This window comes from Argentina silus (assembly GCF_951799395.1).
Source record: "Argentina silus genome assembly, chromosome: 8".
Lineage (NCBI taxonomy): Eukaryota > Metazoa > Chordata > Actinopteri > Argentiniformes > Argentinidae > Argentina > Argentina silus.
This window is the reverse complement of record NC_139662.1, coordinates 16,810,530-16,834,279: the sequence shown is the minus strand read 5'-3', so window position 1 is coordinate 16,834,279 and position 23,750 is coordinate 16,810,530. Positions and strand designations below refer to the sequence as shown.

The 23,750-nt window shown below is 42.1% G+C and overlaps 3 protein-coding genes across 5 annotated transcripts; 1 reads left to right on the top strand and 2 right to left on the bottom strand.

Annotated features, from left to right (window-relative positions):
• Positions 1-2,781: 2,781 nt before the first annotated feature.
• Positions 2,782-10,662, top strand: LOC310808788 (CDK5 and ABL1 enzyme substrate 2-like). Of its 3 annotated transcripts, none has more exons than XM_083675868.1 (9): positions 2,782-3,248; positions 3,995-4,084; positions 5,945-6,022; positions 6,176-6,275; positions 6,610-6,769; positions 6,905-7,002; positions 7,366-7,472; positions 7,750-7,954; positions 8,483-10,662. In XM_083675868.1, exons 1-9 carry the CDS (start codon positions 2,926-2,928, stop codon positions 8,627-8,629), a joined length of 1,308 nt encoding a protein of 435 aa, XP_083531994.1. In that variant the 5' UTR covers positions 2,782-2,925; the 3' UTR covers positions 8,630-10,662. The 3 variants fall into 3 exon arrangements, with proteins under 3 accessions (XP_083531994.1, XP_083531993.1, XP_083531995.1); XM_083675867.1 differs by having other exon boundaries at positions 3,992-4,084; XM_083675869.1 differs by lacking the exon at positions 5,945-6,022 and having other exon boundaries at positions 3,992-4,084.
• Positions 10,663-10,830: 168 nt separating this feature from the next.
• Positions 10,831-14,498, bottom strand: LOC310808789 (proteasomal ubiquitin receptor ADRM1-like). The gene is made up of 10 exons (XM_083675870.1): positions 14,465-14,498; positions 13,731-13,975; positions 13,479-13,595; positions 13,179-13,302; positions 12,962-13,048; positions 12,680-12,761; positions 12,312-12,550; positions 11,830-11,987; positions 11,592-11,694; positions 10,831-11,205 (listed from the first exon to the last, which is right to left on the bottom strand). Exons 2-10 carry the CDS (start codon positions 13,938-13,940, stop codon positions 11,102-11,104), a joined length of 1,224 nt encoding a protein of 407 aa, XP_083531996.1. The 5' UTR covers positions 13,941-13,975; positions 14,465-14,498; the 3' UTR covers positions 10,831-11,101.
• Positions 14,499-16,499: 2,001 nt separating this feature from the next.
• Positions 16,500-23,273, bottom strand: LOC310808406 (oxysterol-binding protein-related protein 2-like). The gene is made up of 14 exons (XM_083675302.1): positions 23,188-23,273; positions 22,523-22,653; positions 22,192-22,306; positions 21,847-21,922; positions 21,583-21,717; positions 19,549-19,646; positions 19,234-19,416; positions 18,932-19,039; positions 18,745-18,834; positions 18,465-18,591; positions 17,961-18,080; positions 17,367-17,490; positions 17,180-17,270; positions 16,500-17,074 (listed from the first exon to the last, which is right to left on the bottom strand). The coding sequence occupies exons 2-14, from the start codon at positions 22,557-22,559 to the stop codon at positions 16,972-16,974; spliced, it is 1,407 nt and encodes a 468-aa protein (XP_083531428.1). The 5' UTR covers positions 22,560-22,653; positions 23,188-23,273; the 3' UTR covers positions 16,500-16,971.
• Positions 23,274-23,750: the final 477 nt, after the last annotated feature.

Here is a 23,750-nt window from a genome sequence, read left to right as displayed (position 1 = left end):
AGCAAGAAGGCTTGCTGTCCAGTGAACTTGCAGAGGGACGCAGAAAGAGGAGTTAAGCTGTGGGGTTATCAATCAGAGGTCAACTATCCTCAATGAAGGTGCTTAAAAATGTCCTCTCAAGGCAAATACCATCAGAGACGATACTTAAACATGTATAAATATCTACTGTACTGCAGCATTACCAGAGATATATTCTGTAACAAACTCAAAAAGGAACAGAAAATAAATAATTTGTGTATGCAATGGTTACCATCTAAATAAGTGTCAAAACAGGAGATTCTGACCTGAATCTGACAATGATCCTAGTGCTATGTGTATTATGCCATAACTGTTTATACATGTTCAAAGGGGCAATCTGGGATTCGAACAACAACAACTGCCACTGTTTTGGTAAACAGGTGTGGGGCTAGTGAAATGTAACCACTCTCAAATTCATTGACGGCACTATGGTTGGAAGGACTGACCATTTATGAGATCAAAATGATGTTTTAACTATGTTTTGAAGCCATACATTTTTATGACAAGCTTATATTTTGGGTTCTGATGGGGTAAGACAGTTAAGCTATAAGACAGTGAAGACACTAAGCTCATGAGGCATTTATAAGCTATATTCTTCAAGAATCAATGATCTATATATCATTAATTTACAAGTAAAAAATGATGTACCAATTACAGATTGCCCCTTTAAGTATTCTCTAAGAAAGCCTTATTACAGTATATATTGTCTCAAGTAATAATGTCTACGGGCAATTTCTGAAGAGTCTCACAGAACTCAAAAAACATTTAAGAGCTGAATGTTCAACACAACTGAAAAATGTGTAATATTAATGAGAATGTTCATTCTGTTGATGTGCTATTATGACAACATTCCTGAATTACAATACTTGGGTAAATTCATATGTCACCAAAAAGACGTTTTGTGTTTGTTTACAAATCTTTTTGTTATCTTTTGCCATGCCATCAATTTCAATATAATTATAATCGTATACACCTATACAGTATGTGATGTATTCAGACGATAGAAATATAATTACTTTCCATTACATGTACAGTATGTATTTGAATGACATGACACATATAGAGACTCAAAAACTGTTTTGTTTATCACTCGGCTTCCATGTGACATTTCAACAGAAGTGACGATAGGATAATTAATGTCAATGAAGCTGGAGAGTGAACTCAGTGGACAGATACAGAATGTGCAGAAATGACTGTGTCCAATGTATCTGTTGTCTCAAATGTAGAAACGTTTTGTCTCTGGATTTCCTGTAGAGAATAGGTACAGTTAAGATATCTTTTGATCTTCATGATGATGCAGAATGTTCTGTTGTTCATTCAGGTTGCCGTTGCTCCACGGAGAAGTCACAAGAGAGAAAGATCACAAGGTTGAGAAGTGGAGTGTGTGTGTGTGTGTGTGTGTGTGTGTGTGTGTGTGTGTGTGTGTGTGTGTGTGTGTATGTGTGTGTGTGTGTGTGTGTGTGTGTGTGTGTGTGTGTGTGTGTGCGTGCGTGCGTGTGTGCATGCGTGCGTGCGTGTTATGTTGTACATTGAGGTCCATATGATATTGTGTTGTAAAAGATTAGCTTTTGTTCTTGATGCTGTCCAGTTAGCTCCATTTCCCTGCTAGAACTGAGATAAACGGCTTCACAGAGCACCATTAACACCATCACAGTACTCTGAAGCCGCAGGCTCCATGTTGGTGCTAACTTTTGAGCCTATGTAACACCATGGTATACCTTATACAGTGTTCTGGAGCAAAAGCATAGTGGTCTGTACCTCAAACACACACTCTAGAATCAAAGCCTTAAACTGGTCATGCCAGACTGTTGCTGTTCACAGCAAAAAAAGAAACAAGAGTTTCATGATGTTGTTGTTGGGGAAAATAAAGAGCAATGTGTTTACTCGCAGTATGACTGAGTCGTCCTCTCAATATGGTGGATCTTTAGCAATCAAACACAACCACTGTTATCCAAAATGTAGGCTATCAAGACAGATGTAACACAACCATAGACCCACTACATATCAGAGAGAGACAGAGACAGAGTGGGGAGAGAGGGGGGAGAGTAAAAAAAGAGGCAGAAAGGGAGAGAGAGATAGTGGGGAGAGAGGCGGAGAGGGAGAAAGAGAGAATTTAAATTAATTGGGAGAGAGAGAGATTCATTCTACTAAGGAGACAGATTGTTCTGATTAGATTAGGTTGACACATGCTGTAAGAGGCTAAATCCCGTCTCATGTAGCAGTGGCTCAGACGATTATGAAACACGACCCTGCTTGGCCTGGCCGCCCGCCGACACCTGAGACCAGGCATTGTCCATATTGAACCATGAAGAGGCAAGATCATTGACTGATTATTCACGCAATCGGACAGCAAGTGATTGATAAATCAGTAGAACATTGACGTTGATGCCTATACAGAGCCTAAAAGCATAGAGATGTAATAAAACCATGTGTTCTTATCTGTGTGATATTATTCTTATCATTGTATGGACTAATTATTACTTGAGGCCAAAGTATCTCAACGCTACAATCTATCAATGCATTGTTACACATATATTAGCCGTTATCTCATAGCCAATCCGCTACGACTAAAATGAATGAATTTACATAATGTTCACGCCTGAACCAATCAGCTCATTGTGGGCGTGGAGACGTCCTCAAACCGGCTACTTTCATTCCCAGGGCACACAGTCATTCCATTATACTAGCATGACGACTGCTGGCTGTGGCCGTCAGTGTACAGGCAGCAATGCAACAAAATCACACAAAGAACACCTGAGAAAAACGAAAGATTCACGACGGAGACAAGCGGCTCTTTTGTTTCTCAACAACATTTCTCTAGATGGGCGGCCTCTGTATAATCTTAACAATGGAAACCTTGGACAAAGAGATGCGGGCGAGCTCCATAGCCGGGACGCCGGAGCACCTATGATTGGGTGTACAGCGAGCAGCTATGGAACATTCCCCCATGTGTCACCCTCTGTGACCGGCGGCGCTGCAACTAATGCTCCGGGGATCGCGGTAGTGAGCCCGGCATTTCCTTCTATGGTCACGTCTACAGGAACGGTGTTAGGTGCTCTCGGGAGCAATGAGGTGTTTTTGGAGAGCGCAGGTGGAGACCCCATGGTACCCCCAGACACACCCCTCTCTCCTTTCCCTGCGTATCAGCCCTGCCATTCAAGTGCCAAATCTCCGTCTGTATTCAGCCCGGTTCCGAGCCTGAATTCCATGCCGGTGGAATCACGTCAAAGGTGGGTGCACTTTTTATCAGAAAGGTGTGATCATTTGCTAGCTGCCCATTAGTTGTGACTGACAGAAGATGTTATAATATTTGACAAATATGCAAAAATGCTCAAAACTGGCCTACTTCCGCATATTCCATATCATCAGGATGGTAGCATAGTTAGTTTCTATATCGTCGAAGTGTTTGATCAAATGACGACGCACTCTGATTTTGAGGTGTTTGGCCTTTTATAAAATCCATGAAAAGACATGAAAAGAAATTCTAACTTGTATTTCTCCCCATTGAGATCCTGTTTGTGAAATGTATCTCATTGCCTCTCTCAGTCCCACCTAATATAGCCCACTTCATTGTACACAAACTGTTTAGTAGTTTATATTTAACAGCAGTGAGTCAGCCGTGGTTAATTGTGTTCATATTAATATATTTATAAGAACTTTAATTCTATTTAATTCTATTATCTATTGCCATCTCATCTGTCTCCCCTCTGGTCACATCTAGAGAGAGGGATAGATTACAACCCCCTGTTACATAATTGTCTGAGAATGTGATTTTGGTTTTATGTCGTTCTAAATCTGTGATGTGAAGACTAACTGCTTCAAAGGCTTCCGTGTGAAGCCCTTTAATCTTTTTAAGAGCAGGGTCCATTTACCTAAGAAAATTCTAAGAAAGTCATTGTGTGGCGTTGCTGGATAATGAACAATACAAGTCCTTTTGATACATTTGATTTGATTGGTTTTCATTTTGTCCTAGAAGAAGGAATGCCTCTGGCTCTCCGGGACCAAGGGTGTCCAAGAAGGTCCACTTCATCAAGAGTATGAGACAGTATGATACAAGGGGCAGCAGGTGAGTCCAGAAAGACGTGAGCCGGGTGTGGGATGGGAAGGATAAATACAACACAACTCGTACAAGGGTATTCTAGAAAAGGCGGTGTTACACCTATGTGAACTCGATAAACAACCAAAACAAAACAGTTCTTTCCATAATTTCTTCTACAGGTGCAATGCGAAAGTGCAGACTGGCCTGTTCTAAATTGCATTTGTCACCGTGACACTATGGTTCAATTGCATTCAGAATCATACTCTCAATTGGTAAGAGAGAGAAAGGCCAAAACAATTTATCATGAGGCAATAACATAGGTTTACAAGCAGTGCAATACTAGGGCCTGCTTCAGTGCTTGTCTTGGCTGAGAGACTCGCTGGAATCCAGCTAATTCACTTTGGTCTGTGAGGGAGTACCAGCTGGGCTGCTGAGGGGATTGTCACAGTGAATTTAATCACACTTGGAAACTAATCAAAATCCAAAGAGGGGTCCAGTGAAACTATAACCCTGCCTGCCTTGCCCCAACAGTAAAATATCCCTTATGTAAGATGGGACTGAAATATCACTCACAACCAGAGCTCTCTCTGTTTTCCACTGCTCACCCTCTCAATCCCATCTCTCTCTCTCTCTCTCTCTCTCTCTCTCTCTCTCTCTCCCTCCCTCTCCCCCCTCTCTCTATCTGTTTTTTTACATTCTCTTACTCAATGTGTTTTCATCTGCAAGAAACCTGAGTGAGGCCTAAGGCTGTGTGTCATGTTGTCATTGGATAGAGAGACTTTCTCACCTTCGAGACAGGCTAAGTAAACATAGGACACACAGTACCAGTAGTTTGGTTTTTCTTCTCATCATATCTATTTCGACAAACTGAACATGCTCTTAGAATCCCCCTCATTTATCCCTGCCTGAACATTCTTTCATCACAGATAAGATCAAGTTTCGTCACATGCATGCTTGTTTTGCTGCCTTGTTGCATCCTTCAGCAATAACCACTTAACCAATAGCTATGACTTTAGCTTTCAATTCTGTCTCCTGTCGACAGACCAGACAGACAGAGAATTTACCTCTTTTTTTAATTAATTAAACCATATGCTAAGGGACGAGGGATTTCTATGTTGATTACTCTACTCTATCTTACCTCTGTTAAATTCAGATTAACATCTCTTATCCAAGGTCTGGCCAGAGCTTTTACTACATGGCTGAGATTCCACAGGATAAGCCGCTGGCTGTATGTTATTGATGGGTGTTGTGTGTGGACTGAAGCCTTAGTTTAGCTGTTGTTTGTAGATATAGTCTGGATACACAGTTGCTGTTTTTAGCCCCCCTGTAGTTTCTGGACTGCTGTACTGTACAGACTGATTGGTTACAGTATGTGCAAATATTGTGTGGTTGTCTCTAGATTGTAACGGATCTTGAATTGTAGTCAAATGCCATTTGTGTAGACCAACTTCACTTCATAGTTGTTGGATGTCCGCGTGGTAGGGTAGTCCTTTGCTGGCCGATTGCGGTTGCTGTGTACTGTAGATTAAGTCGTTGGAAGTCAAATAGTATTTTAAATAATATCAAATACTGCTTGAGTTTGTCTGGCACAATAGAATGGTTGAAATTGTCCCAAAAATGCAAACCCCGCCCATTTTCCAGGCTGGCTGAAGCAAATGCTCAAAGTATTTGAAAGTATTTCAAATACTTTTTCGACCTTGGTCTGGTTGAAGTAGCTTTGTTGGCTGTCGCTGTAGTTCATACTACATGTTGTTTTATACCGTTGCTATATCATATTAATGCTAATAGCTAGCTGCTGTGTACTGGTGTGTGAATGTAGTTGTTGCAGTGTGTGGACTGACACTGCACCTGTTTTGTCTGCCTGTACTTGCTATCTGTGTCCTGCAGGATTATGCTGATTTGTGCCAAGCGGTCTCTATGTGCTGCTTTCTCAGTGCTGCCCTATGGAGAGAGTTTTCACATCAGGTACAAAGCTGCACCAACCAACTAGAGACCACCTCTCTTCCTCTCTCTCTCACCCTCCCTCTCTCTCCCCCCCACCCCCACCCCCCTGACTAACAGGTGTTGATATAGAGCTGTCATGATAGTGACATAACTAGTTTCTTCTCCCTTCCCCAGTGACCCAAAGCTGGAGGCTCATAGACAGAGGCTATCCTCTGGGGTGACCTCTGACCTGCTCCCCGCGTTGGAGGGAATGGAGCTCGGCGCGTACGGCAAGGTACACTTGGATGACTATAGTTCTAATCTCAAATGTCTTTCCTTGATTCCTTGTGTCCTCTTCCCGTGTTTTGAGAAGAAGGCAAGGAAGGAGGATACGAGGAATCAGGGAAAGACTCTTGAGATTTTGCGAGTGTGTGTGTGTGTGCGAGCTTTGATCCTCTGTGGCTCAGTGGGTAGAGCATGGCGCTAACAACGCATAGGTTGTGGGTTTGATTCCTGCTGGGACCATATATACTGAAATGTATGCACTCACTGCAATGTAAGGCGCTTTGGATAAAAGCCTCAGCTAAATGGCACGTATGTTCTTGGTTATGACTCTCTCCCTTCTTTAGTCAGTATCCTATGCCCGGCTCCTTTTCCCCACCAACGCCCTGGTGAGACAGAAGAGCAGCGGTGGAATAGAGCTCAGCACAGTGCAGACGCCACTGTCCCGTTTCCGCGGCAACACTCAGAAGACCTTCACCCCCTCTCGTCTGAATGCCACTGACCCAAGTACGCTCCAACTTTCATGACACACACACACACACACACACATACACACTCTCTCTCACCCTGTCTTTAAAAAAACACTCATTTATTATGATTATGATGTTTGTATGTGTGTTACTTTGCTCCCCATGTTCTCAGCTATAGAAGACCTTGCCGAGTATGATCCCAACCTGCTCAGCGATCCTCAGTGGCCTGGCGGGAGGCACAAGAGAGTTCTCATATTTCCGTCGTATATGGTGAGCATTCATAGGCGTTTAATCATACTGTTTCATCATAATTTTTACACATTGTAAAAAAAGGTCAGCGTCTTAGAAAGACTCTGGATGAAGGGAAAGTTGAACAAATAGAACATGTAACCTCACAACATGACTTCATCACAAGACAGTACAGCACATCACAAGACCGACTAAAAGTAGGACCTGCACTGGCCTACTGACTGGCTGCATGGCCTACAGTAGCACTACTGCGAACATGAAACAACTCATAAAACAATTTCCAACTACGACTTTACTGCATTGATTGCACATAGTAAACATTACATCACCGCTGGATCGCTACAACGCCATGTTCTCATGTTTATCTTGCTCCCCGTCTTACAGACGACCGTTATTGAGTATGTGAAGCCGTCTGAGCTGAAGAAAGACATGAACGAGACGTTCAAGGACAAGTTTCCCCATATCAAGCTGACCCTCAGCAAGATAAGAAGGTACGTGGCACAGGACTGTGCATAGCCAGCTCAATCTCTGCCACTACCGCTTTTCTCCGTACCTTGTGTCTGTTCCTGTCTTTTCATGTCTCATTGCATCTGCAAACCCTTGCATACCCACCTACAAACCACACACGTCTGTGCTGTAAACTTCCTTTGTGGTAACTGGTGATGAAATGTTCTTTAATCAAGTGCCAGACAGTACAGGACACACACACAAACGAAACAAAATGCATATAAAAACATCATAGCCTCCCTCCAACCCCTTGCCCCACAGCTTGAAGAGAGACATGCGTGCGGTGAGTGAGGACTGCGGCCTCCAGCCGGTCACCGTGGCGATGGCCTTTGTGTACTTTGAGAAGCTGGTTCTGCAGGGCCGTTTAAACAAGCAGAACAGGAAGTTGGTGTCTGCAGCCTGTGTCCTCCTCGCCGCCAAGATCAGCAGTGACCTGAAGAAGCAGGAGGTCAGCCAGCTGATTGATGTGAGTGACGATGCCTCACTGGCAGCTGCTGCTGACCTCACAACTCCATAATTTAGCACATCGCTTACACATCCTACCCAATAATATAGCATGTACACATCCTACCCAATAAAAAAGCATGTACACATCCTACCCAATATTATAGCATGTACACATCCTACCCAATATTATAGCATGTACACATCCTACCCAATATTATAGCATGTACACATCCTACCCAATAATATAGCATGTACACATCCTACCCAATATTATAGCATGTACACATCCTACCCAATAATATAGTGCTTACACATCCTACCCAATAATATAGCATGTACAGATCCTACCCAATAATTTAGCACATCGCTTACACATCCTACCCAATAATATAGCATTGAAACAGATCCAACACACGAGACATTTGTTCATTTACCAATCGTTGTTGCAGAAATTAGAACATTGTATAGAGTATTGCAGGCTGTCTTCTTGATTTTAGCATTCCATTGCTCTCTCTCTCCCTCTCTCTCTCCCCCCCCCCCCTTGCAGAAGCTGGAGGAGCGTTTCCGTATCAACCGCCGGGAGTTGATTCCATTGGAGTTCCCTGTCTTGGTTGCCTTGGAGATGGGGCTCTACCTCCCCGACAGCAAGGTCATGCCGCACTACCGCCGACTGGTGCAGCAGCAGCAGGGCTAGGGGACATGGCCCTCAACAATGACTCACTCTAGGCTAGCTTTCATGTAGAAGTCGAAGATTACGATTGGGAATGCTGATCCTGGATCAGCATTCGGAGGAAAGCACATTCTGAGTGTGTACAGTACGTGCAGTGGAGCAATCCAGCTCAATGTTCTTCTTAATCCAACTGAAGTAAAGGTTTAGTTTCTGGATATTTATTTTTCAATCAATTTATTTATAAACACTGTATTTTTTGTTATTTAATGCAATGTGTCTTGATCATGAGTTGAACACCTTGATATGAAGGATGATTGTATTTTAGTTTTTGTAAAATTCTGCAAAGATGTTAGATGTTTTTTCTTCTATGATTTCATTATTTTTGTGTCAGCATGTTGTTTGAGGCCGTCTTTCGGGGGGTGTTGTTGCATTGGGATGTGAAACCAGCCAAGTGCTCTATGTTAGAGATGATGTCACAGGGCACATTAATGATGCTACTTGTTTTCCTCTGGCCTTCTGGAACTTTCTTTTTTAATTTATTACCTGTAACTGGTACTCTGTGGTTAGTAACTTAAAAATGTATTTAAAGGATGTGTCAAAGGTACAATGTGGTACAAATGTAAATTTATTGTGGGGTTGATGGCCACAATATGATTGTTATTTTCATAATTACCATTGGTAATTTTGAAGTAATTGAGCCATACTTGCCATCAGCCCTGTCTGACAGGTTCAGAAGTAAGTGTAAATGGTACTACCTGGTATATCTGTGCTCCTCCTCTTGCTTGTGTTGACAACTATTTCTCACTGTGAAATTGACACATTAAGTCATGATCTGACTTTAAGAGTCTGGAAATTATTGTGTGTTTGAAAACATGGTTGTGTGTCTATTGTTGGAGATGGTATAACTGTAAACTATGGAAGTAGCCTTTCAGTTGTCCTTAGCAATCTCAAGTATCATTTGATTTGTGTGTATGGATTAGTACAGGTACTTTTTATGTTGTGTTCACGGTGTTTGTGTGTATTTATGAGATTCTTTGATGGAAACTGAATTTGAGACTCAGAACAGTTTCAGCTTATTGTGTCCTCATGGCAGTACTGTACGAGCCAGTTTTAACCGTGTAGATATGACTGAATACCCACTGTGCTTACAACTGCTTCTTCGATGGCTGGAAATGTGTTGCTCCCCTGTGTCTGGACCAGATTACTCGGCCCCCGTGATGACTTTAATGAAACTTTGTACTTAGGTTTGGTTTACATGCCAACACCCACAGGCAGAGGATTTGCAATAAGACTTCACTATGTTGTGCAGTGTAGTGCAATTTAATCACTCCCTAGCCGGTAGTCATATTTTTAAGTTCTCAGGAAATATTTTGTAATACCTAAAGCTTTTGTTCCCATGGGTCCAGTGATCATGGAATCTGACCAACAGACAAAAGCAACTTCACTAGAGCAAGTTATTAGCATAAAATTTCTGATTTCCGAGTTGAAAATGAGCAGTTGTATGTCTAAATGAATGTAAGTGTGAGATTTAGTAGATGGGGCTTGCTGTGTGTACCTACAGTTATTTCCCTGTCTACAGTATCTCATCTATTTCTCTCCATTAACGCATTGGATGCTACAAGACAGACAGTTAAAGTGCCTATAACTACAGTTGTTATTGTGATTTATCCGTCCTATCATTCAGTTTTTCCATCTAGTATTTCACTGTCACTTTGTCCTGTTGCTGTTAAAATGGTGTTGAGATACCTTATCTATGAATATCTGTGAAAATGTATGAATTTCCATTATGTCTGGTAATCATTAACAAGATCTGGACTGCCCTATTCTCCTGTCAACCTCAATGTATCGTGATTCCTCTCAGAGAAAGTAAATGTAAACAGTAATGTCAAGAATTTCAGCAATTGTCTGTTTGTTTTCCCAGATATTACCTCATGGATTTCAAGTAATTTATTTCTAATCATAAATTGTAGAATTGTTCAGAAAATGTTGTGAAAATGATGGTGTACATTTTGTAAAAGTTTTTTAATAAACTGAGGAAAATGTTTCGAAATATATTTTCTGACCATTAAAACCATGTGGCGAGTGTTATTTTTTAGGCAGGATGTGGCAGCTCCCAGACTGAGAGCACAGCTGACACTACACGGCTAAGGCCTATGTTCCAAACATGCAGGCTGCACACTATACTGTTGAGTGCTAGCAATCAAGTAGTTGACAATGAACATAATCAGGGTTCAGGTTTGCTATTCTCTCTAGATAAGAGCCATTTAAGAAGCCCGATGTTCACATACCTAGTTAGATGAGTGATACCGTATAGAAAGAAACTCATTCAATGTAGAGGTATTTATTCACATGCCTTTAACCGTGTGTTTCAAATACAGGACATGTATAAGGGGAGGTGCACTGCAATATTAGTGCTCTGAATAAGACTTTACAGTCAGCAACAAAAGAAATAAGTAAAATAAAAACATTAAGTAAAAGAGTTGTGTCACTCATAAACTAATCCAAACTCATGTCTTCGTCATCATCTTTCTTTTCTTGGGAGTCCCCCTCCTGGTCAGACTTGCTGTCCGTCTCCATGGCTTTAGCGAAAGCTTCCACGTCTGCAAGGGAGGGAAAAGTTAAATTACAATCCCACTAATTGTCACTTTGTATTACAGCAGGACAGATAACCAACGCTTGTGGTAGGATATCTGTGTAAAAAAGGAGACTGCATGTTCTCTCTAAATGACAATTCAATTAGCATATACAGTGGCTTCGGAAAGTATTTGGACCCCTTCACTTTTTCCACATTTTGTTGTGTTATAGACTCAATTTAAAATGGATTAAATTATTTTTTTTGCAATTAATCCACATACAATACCCCATAATGACAAAGCGAAAATACGTTTTTTGGAAATGTTTGCAAATGTATTCAAATTATACATACTAACAATGTCCTCGTGAATGCTGGTGTGTGTTGTAGGCAGATACTGTACAGAACACTGACCTCCTTTGTTAGCCGCATCCACAGCTTCTGTAGGCAGGCCAAACTGGTTCATTAGAGGACCCAACTGCCCTGACGCCAGGGCACTGCTAAACATGCTCATGGCCTGCAGAGAGAAAAAAAACCCCACTGCTTTACACATTCCATATATAGCCTACAGAAACATTACAATCTTAAACTGTCACACACAGAGAGAGAAAAAACACTGCTTTGCAAATTTGGCAGCAATTGTGTGTCATACCTGCTGAAACTGAGGGGAGGTGAGTGTGTTCTGGAGCTCGTCTGTGCTCTGAAGAAGGGACTCTCCTGAGGGCAAGTAGGGAAGCAGCCTCTCCTGGACCTCTGCATTAGCCAGGATAGGAGCCATGACCTCAGGCGTAAGGACATTGGCCAGGTCCACTGCAAAGAACAAACACCTCCATTGACATCAGACAGCTCAGAATACATAGATACTATTCTCAGCTTTACAATCATGTATTGTCTTTTGCTAATCAACATGTCTTTTTATGAGGCTCTATATACCTTTACCTTTTTTTTACAAGCCTGGCTACATTAGTCCAGCACAGACAAGTTACGCTAGCAAAATCATTGAACTGTTTTCATTATTTCAGTTGTCAGCTAATATTTTTCAATGTTTTATGCTGCTAACAATAACAGGAAGTACATTAAAGCTAATAGAGCTAATTCTCTTTTCTATCTATTCTATTACATGGAGTCCCTCACCTCCCTGCCCAGCAGCAGGAACATTCATGGTGGCCAGGATATTCTGCAGGTCGCTCAGTTGGATGGGCTGGGAGGGGCTGGCCGCCCCAGCTGCGAGGGAGGGGCCAGCAGGGGTGGAGGGCGTGGCGGTGGGTGAGGTAGCTGTGGTGGCAGCAGGGGTGATGGGTGTGGTTGGCACCTGGGAGGAGCTGAGCCGCGGGGCAGCAGAAGTGGAGGTGGGGGTGACTGCTGCAGATGGACTGAGGAGGAAAGCAAGAGACACACATTTTTCCTAGGTTTTCAGGTCATGTGGTCTGTGAAAACTGGGCCCGACTCGTGTGTATGGGAGATTATACTAGTGAGGCAATAATGTGAGTCCCTTGTGGTACCTTGAAGAGGAGTTGCTAGCTGAAGAAGCTCCACTGCCAAGGAGACTGGCAAGGCCTGGACCGGCCAGAGCCCCAAGACCACCTACAGAGGGAAGACATTATACAGTATTATCTTCCTGGTCAGGTCACATGGTCAGGGCTCTCCATGAGCATGCTGCAATATTGATTGATTGATAATCTGCTCACTGGAGGAACACGTCAGATCAGCACTCACTCAAGCTGTCAAAAGCATATTACCATGTATGGTGCATCAGTGCACTTCTTAGTTAAACAGACACTTACCAAGACCTCCCAGTCCACTTGGTCCAATGAGCTGCATGAGTTGGTTGTGACTCATGTTTCCGAGTAGGCTCTGCAGTCCACCCTCACCTATAACAGAGGATGGAATGTAGAGAGAGAAAAAGTGTGTTTGTTATAGTGTGTGCATCCTTCCTTACTAGGACATTGTTACATTACAGAAATACCTCAACAGAATGTTGGTATGTTTCTTCTTCCTTACCCCCCAGAGCAGACAGTTCATGCCCCCCGCTGCCTCCACTACCCAGAGTTCCCGGCATGGGTGGGTTGTTCAGGTACTCATTCACTTTACGGCAGTGTTCCTCATCCTTATCCGTCTTGGGCTCCTATATCCACAATGTACAAAGAGCAGACAGAGGTTACTTCATGCAGAGAAAAACACACAACGGCAGCAGCGATCAGAGAGTTTTAATGGTGTTTGTGTGTGTTTGTGCATATGTGTGTGTGTGTGTGTGTGTGTGTGTGTGTTTGTGTATGTCACATAGGATCTTGTCATTCACACCTGCATCCAGAAGAACAGCCTTTTGGAGCCAGCCTTGAACTTCAGCACAAACACACGCCCAGTTGTGCACTGGTTCACTCTCTTGAACTCACAATCATCTGGAAAGATGATCAGGTCCTAAAGAGGGTCGACAACAACAACAACAACAACACATTAATCACAAGGGCTTGCCTGCCTCATCATGTCACAAGAAAGACAGTTTCATCAGCACCATGCAAATAGAATGAGCTACAAACACTGTCTGTTTCTCACATCATCCACGTTTCCAGTCGTACGATCCTTCCAACAGAAGTGGATGAGGGAGTCGTCGGTCTGCTGAACGTAGACCTGTCCCTTGCGCTTGTCCGGAGTCACAGTGCTGCCCTTCAGTGTCATCTTCCCGGCCCGAAACTCTACCAGGTATTTACTGGACGAGCCGCGGGACCCGGACACCAGACTGGGGAAAAGAGCTCCTGAAGACATGATGATCTGGTGGTGTGCGGAGGAGAGAGCGATGGCTGTAGTAACAAGAGGCAACAATAACGAAATATGTTTGTTTAAATGTATGTTTAGGTAGTTTAGCTGACGTGTGACATACCGATATAAAATCAAAAAATAACAGTTTGACAGCCCCGAGTAGGGATGTAGGTAGCCTGCACGCTAAAGCTACTAGCCGTTAGCTGTCTCAGTTGCTAGCCCCAATTTATGACTAGACGTACTACTATTTACATTTGGATGTTGTTAACGTCTACAACATCCAAATGTAAAAAGTAGTACGTCTAGTCACAAATCGGGGCTATCTAAATTTCCTGCTGACGCTGTATGTGTGCCATCACTACAACTGATGCATTTTTTTTTTTTTTTGTGCAAAGACTAAGGCTATCGGGTATATATCTCTCTCAGTCAAAAGGAACTATCTACATAACATTGCCATGAATTCATCATGTACTTTCGTAACAAGCACTGCCCATGATAGCACTTTAGTTAAAGCATAAAGATCCACTTACATTTTGCTTTGGAATGAATCAGATACTGCTGTCGATGGGGCGACCAAACTTGATCGAAAACACTTATTGTAATTGGCGGACTACAGCCATTGTACGGCTGTGGTTGGTTAGCATATGTGTCAATTTGATCCTCTTGCAATGCGAAATGGCCTGGTAGAGATTTTGTATTTGTGTCTGCGCATCCATTTACTGGATACCATAAAAAGGTTCTGTGTGTGACAGATGATTAATAAACACAAGGCACAATTCACAATCATTTGTCATACTTTAATTATTTTAGATATTTCTATTTTCTAGAAAATGACCAGATGTACATCAGCAGAGTGAGGCATAAACCTACTGTATCTGTAACAGTAACATGTCTAAAAGTGAGCAGACGAACACATAGAAAAACAGGTTGGTCTATCTGTTAGGTGCATCATGTAAACATTTTAAAAACAAAGGCAGACAATGACACAATGGCAACAGTTATTTGAAATGGCATTAGGGCTTTTCAAACGATTATATTTCCCTGCGTGCTTCCAAATGACTAACCTCGAGGCAAAAGTCATGTATTTGCACCCCGTCAAGAGGAGAGGCAACGTTAAAATACGTGTCCAACGTTTATCCATAAGGACTACATGTTTGAACAAGAGGGGATTCAGTAGGTGGGCAATGCAGGTCAGAATGCATGTCAATCATTTGTCAGAGGACTGAGAACAGTCAGATGTAGCGTTATGTCAGACAGTGTTTCAAAAACCACCTTGCTTTTTCACATCTAAGCACGTCTAGGGTTGAGAGGTCAACCCTACAAAGAAAGAGCACTTAATCTGACAGGAGCAGCTTTGACATCTTTAGCACTCAAGATACCAAATGAGGGAGGCCCATTAGTGGTGTTTGCTTATTTTCACATTGTCCGGATAGTACAGAAGATAGACCAAAAAGTAATGGTTGTTTGCATAGATTTATAATAGCTGACATTAAAAAAACATAAAATAACAGGGGTGTATCTAAGCTTGTGTTTAGTTTGGAGAAGCACCGCTACCCACCCTCTTGAATTCTTGAACGCATTAGTTAAAAAAAAAATGCCATCAAGACAAACCAGGGTCATAATCAGTCAGCAAAGTGTTAAAAAAAAGTGTACATTGGATAGAATTCTCTGTATCTAATCCAATGGAAAACCGTGATGATTTTTCCATCCCATTTCTGTCTGGTGTATTATGCGACATTATGCAACTGAATATGCCCAAGATGCTCAGTCAGCTCTACCATGTTAATGGGTTCACAGTATGTATGGTGCAGACTACCATCCCGAGTTGTATGGCTTTAGTTTATATAAAGTATAGCTTTTATCATGTGTGTCTATGTTACAGTTGTCATGTCTATAACAATCATTTACAAACAGTATTTCTTTGTTTACCAAGCAAGTAAACATGGTCATACTGTGAGACGCTTTCATTACTAGTCCGGAAGCTAAACAATCACACTTGTAACATTACAGGGTGAGTTATGTGCATGGTTTAGTTCTCAGATAAAAGCCTAATATTCACACAGATTATGTAAAAAGTAGTGTAAATAATTCCTGATATTGAATACCTACAAACCCCTCCATCTAATCTAGCTCAACATGATAATGTATTCTCTAAATGGCAGAGCATAGTATTCCACTAAGGAACAATGACAGAGATCACATTATTAAATATGCTTTTAAAAACCAAGGGATTTGCAATTTGCATGTGCAAAACAGTGCCAAAAAGTGAGCAAAGTCAGCTGTCTTAACCGTAATATACCTAATAGTCATGATGAATCTTAATCCAATGTGAGTTTTGAATACTGCAACTAGCGTTTGCATGATATGCAATGCATTTTAATACTGTTCACTAAAACAGTCTGACAGTTTACTGAAGTTGAATAGCGTTTTCTCAAAAACATTGTTAAAGAGAAGGTATAATAAAAATCATGCTGTAGAGTTGTTAGGTATTTTTTGCTCTGCTCCGCACGATTTACACAAGCAAATTGGGGCCCCAAGGGTACAATAAATAACATGTGAGACAAGTGTGATAGGTAACTTTATCTGTAGGTTCATGATCGAGGTCTATTGGCCATTTAGGAAGACTAACATGAGGAGTAAAAGAAAAATGGAAGTAAAATTTGAACTATTCCTTAACACATCTCCCCTCCTCTAACCACCTCTCCCTTTTATAAAATGGTAATAAATTACTTCAGTCACATACATATTCACTTCTTGATTCCAGTATTTCAAAGGTTCCATTAAAGAGATGAAGTCTACGTTTGGAAACCATATGGCCTCACCAGGGGTAGAAATCAGAGGATGGGCTTGTTGTAATGCAAAAGTGTGTTTGACACTGTTCCTCAATCCATTCCAAAGAGCCCATCCTCCAAATTTCTACCTGCACCAGCCTCCCCTTGACCATACATCTAAATGCTGGGAGTAGATAGGAAATCACATCAATCTAATATAATAGGACAAGGAGACCCCTCAAATTCCTCTCGTCCCCCCAACTCCCTCAGAAAATGTTGGGACAATCTGTGTAATTCCTGTCAAAGTATTTGCCCGTGAAGAGCCATTCCTGGGCCCCTGTGTGAGGGTTCGTTCCCAACCGGAACCACCTACAGTACAAGAGACAGAACAGGGAATGCAGAAGTAACTTCATTACATAACATGACAACACAATAGCAATTCCAGGGTACAGTACACTTGTTTTGCCAACACACCTGGGTGACCACTCCTTGTCGTCCTTGGAACGTTCCTTGCGCGCAGCCCGCTGTTTCTCCTCTAGTCTGTCCTTCTCAAAACTTGCTGCATCTATAACAAAGAAAAAAGGGATGAATAGGTTGTGATTGTGGTTGTGGTTTTGTGTGCGTGTGTGCGTGCGGGTGTGCGTGCTTCTAATGACATTACCCATGTCTCCATTCTCCATGGCTCTGATGTCAGGCCGTAGGCGGCAGTCCGTGGACGACAGTAGCCTCTCCATGCCAGGCTCCAGCTCATTCAGAGTCATGGCAAAGTTGGTGAAGTTATACATCTATACCACAGAGAGATAGCAGCGGTTAGGGTGTTGGTTACTGAGGTACATGGAAGAGAGAGAGTTAGAAGCAAAGATAAGCACAACAGGTGGAATCGTAACTTGAGTGCTATTGGCAGTCACAATGCTAGAAGAAGGAAGAATTACTTTTTTCTTTTTTTTTTACAGGAGAGAAACTTGTACAGGGGGAAGTGGGGATGAAGAGGTCTTTAGGAGGGACAGTTAAGATATAGCCTGAAGAGATGGGTCTTCAATCTACGGCGGAAGATAGGAAGTGACTCTGCAGTCATGCTGCTGCATCCACGTAGAGGCGGCGGTGCGGCCTCCCATCCACAAAAAAACAGTGGGGGTGCTTGTAAGACTCTCCTGTTCAATGGAGTGTCTAACTTAGTGACACTAGTATTCCAACCAATGTCTCCAACTGCTCTGGACCAGTAAATAAAGGGCCGTATGAATAGTATGTGTTTTACCTCTGCTGAGTTGGCAGGTCGCGGGGTTATTCTCCACAGTAAGGCACTTCCTGGTATCACAGTCACAGTCTCCTGAACCTCTGGCATATCATCTGCCTCCTCTCCTCCAGCACTTTGCTCCTACACACACACACACACACACACGCACAATCCATATACACTAATTGTACTCACACTAACTCAAGCCACTACATAAGCCATACTATTTGATGAAGGGGCTGTGCTTTACCTGACTTCACACTGGTTGGTCGAATTGAACCAATCATGTCTCCGTTTTTGTTGACATGCACTCTAATCTGTTTGGCAATGAAAGGTCTCGCTCCATGCAAAAAAGCAGTCAAGTGTTAACCAATCAGGGCGACCACTCAACCACTGAGCTCAGTCATCCCCCCTCCTTTCCAGATCACAAGTTACTAGCTCGCTGAAAACCCAAGTGATCTAGGCACCAGGTAAGTGGTCTTCATCAACAGACAGATGGCACTGACCAATAGAAAAATCACACACCTGCTTCTGTTTCCTGGAATCTCCCCCTGCTTTTTTGTCTGCCTTCCTGTTGGCCTCATACACCTTCGGATCCACACTGTACATACACTCGGTCCACTTCCCATAAATCATGCGTCGCTTTTTCTTGCTGGTCCAAACACAATCACAAATCAACGTTTAGGCACAGCAAGGGAACCGCCCATCTTAACATACAATTATTGAAGACTGTCATTGTAGATAAGTGGTGACAGAATGAGTAATAACAGCATAATAACACACGCTTGACACAGTCTTCTCTCACCTCTTGTCTTGGATATGTCCCTCCACTCTATGCAGCTCCTTCCCAAACATGCCGCATGGCTTGAAGTTCAACACACACTTATCCCCAGTGCTGACCAAGGGGGAGGAGAAGGAAGGAGCACATATTCATATTAATATTATTAATAACCAGTGTTATTGTACGGTATAAGCATTTCTATGCATCTTACCTGTGGTTGACTATCTCCACAGTTCCATACTGCTCAATCCAGAGTTTTCCCAGGATGATGTTATGCACACAGCACAGGGGGTTTGTCCATGTATACACCTCTTTATGTCTGCAACACAACACACACACTATCAGCACTATCCTCATCTATTTCTTCTGAATTGTCTCTCTGAAATATCAATGACAGCTGCTGGTGCAAGAGAGAGGGTCCACTCTTAACATGCAGATGTCTCGCACGCATACATGCACGCACGCATGTACGGACGCACGCACACACACATGCACACACACACACACACTTACTTGAGGAGCTCCAGTGACATGGTGCCTTTTGGCTCCGCCTCTGCGCTCTTGCCCCAGAACTTGAGTTTGGGGTAAATGGAGCCATGGAACTCAAATTCCTGCTTCAGAGACTGGGCATGGAAGGCACTGATAGGCGGGTGGTGGCTCACTTGCTCCAAGATCAACCTGTAATCCTCCTCCTCCCTAAGACGGAAAAGCAGCCAAAATATCTATCATAACTTTGTCTAATACATTGATGATCAAATTAGATTCCATTGCATAAAAATCATCCAAAGCCATCAGGAAAGAGGTCGGATTACACAAAAAGTACAGTACCTTGTGAGCTCATATGTCTCTCCCAGTAAAGGATTAAATGGCTTTCCAGTTCTGTCCCATTGAGATGCCACAGAAGAAACGGCAAACCCAGCAACCACCTGGCACAGAGAGAGAGAGAGATACATACACAGAGAGAGAGAGAGAGAGAGAAAAGGAGATTAACAGCAGAAATTAAAAAGTCACTTTTCACTTACTGTTTTGTATTAATTTTTCACACTTTCACACTAATCTGGGAGAGACCGGCATTTTTTTAAGTGTGACGGAGTGCATCCAAACAGAAGAGGAGCAGAGATCCTATCTGACAATATGGAGAAGGTGTTAAAGTGGTGAGGGGATGCTAGACCTAACCCTGACCTAAGACTTTGGCAAATTGGCCTACGCCTCAGGGCAGTTATCCATCTTAGAAACACCAGACGATTTTAAAATGAGAAATGGGCTTGGACTACTACATTTAAATGCCAGAAGCCTAATAAATAAAATGGACTTCATCAACACATGGGCTCAGCAGGGAAACCCAGACATTCTTATGATCTCTGAAACATGGCTAAATTTGTCAGTGCCTGACAATGATGTGTCCTTAAATGGCTATACCATATGTAGGACAGACAGAGAAGGGAGGGGGGGAGGTGTGGCTATTTTTACTGCATCTGTTCTGCTGTCCTCCACTGTCCCAAATCAATGTGAATGTTTAGTCCTAAGTGTGTGTTTTGGAAATAACTCTAAGCTGTCTGTGATAGGAGTGTCCACCATCTGCTTTAGACCTGGTCATAGCACAGTCTCTTCGATGATGTGTTAAATTGCCTAGATCAGAAAAAACATTGTGCTGCCTTATTTATAGATCTCTCCAAGGCATTCAATGTGGTCAACTATTACCTACTCATTCAGAGATTGTCTGAGATAGGCCTGGATCAGGCTCATGTAGCTGGTTTGAAAATTATTTAACGGACAGAACGCAGTGTGTCTTAACTGATGCTGTTAAATCAGGTTTGTTGGACATAACAAAGGGTGTCCCACAAGGATCGATTCTTGGTCCGGTTCTTTTGACTATTTACATTAACAATATTGGATTATCTATAAAAACAATTGTAATCTGCATTTATATGCCAATGACACTGTCACAGCTCTTTTATGAGCTAGTCTGCATTCACTGTCCTACAGAAAGCATTTGCTGTGCTGAAATTTGTACTTAATGTTGGTAAAATCAAGTATATGTTATTTACCAAATCACAGAAATTATTTATTATTTATTTGTGCATATTTGGCATATTTGGTTTGACAAAGACTCAACATTCAGAAAACATACGGAGGAGCTTGTTAAAAAGATAAGATTTAAGGTGGGCTTCTTTTATAGGAAGAGATCTTGCCTTTCCCTGAAGAGCAGAAAGCAGATTGTGCAATCAACCTTCATGCCTGTGCTTGACTATGGTGATATCATCTACCAAAATGCAGCACACACTACTCGTAATCCTTTGGATGCCATCTACCATAGCGCCCTTCGCTTTATCACAGGTGATAATTGTAATACTCATCATTGCATATTTTATGAAAAGGTTCTCATTAAAGTCCCGCAGATCTCTTCATTACTCCCTTTTTGTGTATAAAGCCCTACTGCATAAACTCCAGGCTACCTATCCTCATGATTGAAATTCAAGAATATAAATTACCTAACTCGTTCTCAGAGTTGGTTAACTCTTGAGGTTCCTCGGGTCTCCACTGAATTGGATAAATCCGCTTTTAGTTATGGTGCACCTCACTGCTGGAACAATCTACAAAAAACATTACAGTTGGTTGTTCTGGTGCCGCTCGTAAATTTAGGGTGTTGATTGAGGACCTCTTTGGTGAAGGACGTGATTGTTTCTCCTGATATATTGTGGTTTTATAAGATATATTGAATTCTGTATTTAACTGTGTTGTATTTTTTATGTATTGTTTTGTAATTGTATAGATATTGTGGACAGGGTGCACCTGCAAAAGAAGCCTTGGTCTCAATGTGTTTGCCCTTGTATGAATAAAGGTTATAGAATAAATCTTCACCTGCATGCGTTCAATGGAGTCAGATAAGGTACAGGCTTTATGGATGAGGTGAGTGTGCTCCATGTACTCTGTGAGTCGCTGGAGGAAGCTCAGAGGTTCGTTGAACTCTATGGGCATCGTTATCTTGGACAGTTCCTGTGACAGCACAGCAAGGATTCAGAAAACACAAAAAAAAAAAAAAGTAACAGAAAGATTATAACTTGTACTATACATAACAAATGCATAAAGCGTTTACATATCAACAATACTGAACCTATGCCTCACCATGCCAATGCATTTCTTCAGTATGCCCCACACACTGTAGTTATTCCTGGAAACCATGGGAGCAGGCAGGGATTTCCTGTAACAAACACATACAGACAATGAAACAAAAAAACAATGGAAATGTCATTGAGAGGTCAACAGGGTCAGAGGTGTGACTCCAGTTCTAAACTATCGTGGGCCCATGCCAAATAAGTTGGACAATTCATAACATTTGATGATTTTGATCTTACAAACGTCACAATACAAATTAAATTAGATGTCTCTTACATAAGCACAATTTCACTCTCTCAAAGGTGCCCTGACAGGTGCCGTGTCCTGTGAGAGACATCTCCCTTGTATCCTCACCTGCGCTCCCAAACTCCATTCTCCAGTGGTGTGCTGCCATTGCTTGATTGCTTGCTGTCAAACACTAGAGCATCTTTAAAGTTGACTTCGCAGGAATCGTCGTCCGATTCCAAACCTGAGATGGAGAGTGGAGGTTAAAGGAGCACTGCACAGTGGGAAGCAAACAAAAACAATATGCAACGGCAACCGTTAACATAAAGAGCAGTCGTGTTCGCTTTTGTCAAAAAAAGAGGTGCTTACTTTCTAACAACAATCTCTGGTAACATTTCAGTAGGTATATCCCTTCATAGTTACATTATTTTCAAAGCAGCCTGGCTGAATAATATCTCACCTGTCTCAGCGTCGTAGAACTCTTCTTCACTGTTCATTCTGAGCAGTTACTCATTAGTTAGGCTACTCAAGAGTCATTTTTCCTTTGGCCTGGTACTTGCATTCCAGCCTCCATTCAAACATCACAGACACCTGGACACAAAATCAGCAATGCATGGATAGCACACAAACTGCAGCTTCTAGAAGAAGATATGTGGTTCAAACTGTAAAATAACCTTACTGGAGAGGGTAAAATAACACAATGATCAGATTCTATTAATTTTACTAGTTGCTGACTGTAGGCTATTATATTGCAATAACTCAACAACAAAAAATGTGTACAAGAGGACCACTATTAAACCAATATTGACAGCCTGCTTCAGTTAGGTACTACTAAACTGTAAACTGGCTGATGCAGCGATACATCGGTTGAGTTCCAGGACGCCTACATTGAAGTAAATAATATCCAATGGTGTTCCAATGCATTTTCTCGACAATTTCTGAATATGTGACCAATGCAATGTAGACGATCTGGAACGCAACCTATGCTCTTGTCTGGAAAGTGTGACAGCCGCGCGAACTTCTGCCGAGGCGAGCTTACTAAAGTCGACTGGGAGAGCAGATTAACTATCTAAGAGACAGTTTATATAATGTAAAGAAGTGAGAAAAAATATACAATTGATTTACCTGCGTTTCAAAAGTCCAAATGTATTGCTGTACGAAATATAAACAACCAGAGAAGTACACTTACAGCTTCAAGAAGTAACACAGGGGGCGGATGTGGGCGGTAAGGGCGATGTTATTGATAGGTCTGCCAGCCAATCAAATCTCATAGGATCTCATCGCACACCAGAAAACAGAAATAGAAAGGGTAGAACGGATACAAAGTAATTCTAGAAATCACTGCAATTGTACATAGACTACCTCTGAAATGCACCGTGTTCTGGGAGATTGATATTATGAATCTGCGGATATTACTGAGTTATTAAAAATTGCAATATTACACAGAATTTACATGACCAGATATTTTGCAACATTACGCTAGGATATCTTTTTCATAACTGTTTCTGTGGTAAGGGTCTTAACGTGCAATGATTGACAACACGATGGACAACTAGCAAAGAAGAATGTCTGTACACGCCTACCATAATGCCCAATCGGAAATAGGCCAGCGCTCGGAAAGCAAGGCGTTAGAAAAGGCAAAGGTTATTTATAGGCCATTTTCCCATCCAGTCAGTCCACTTTTAAGT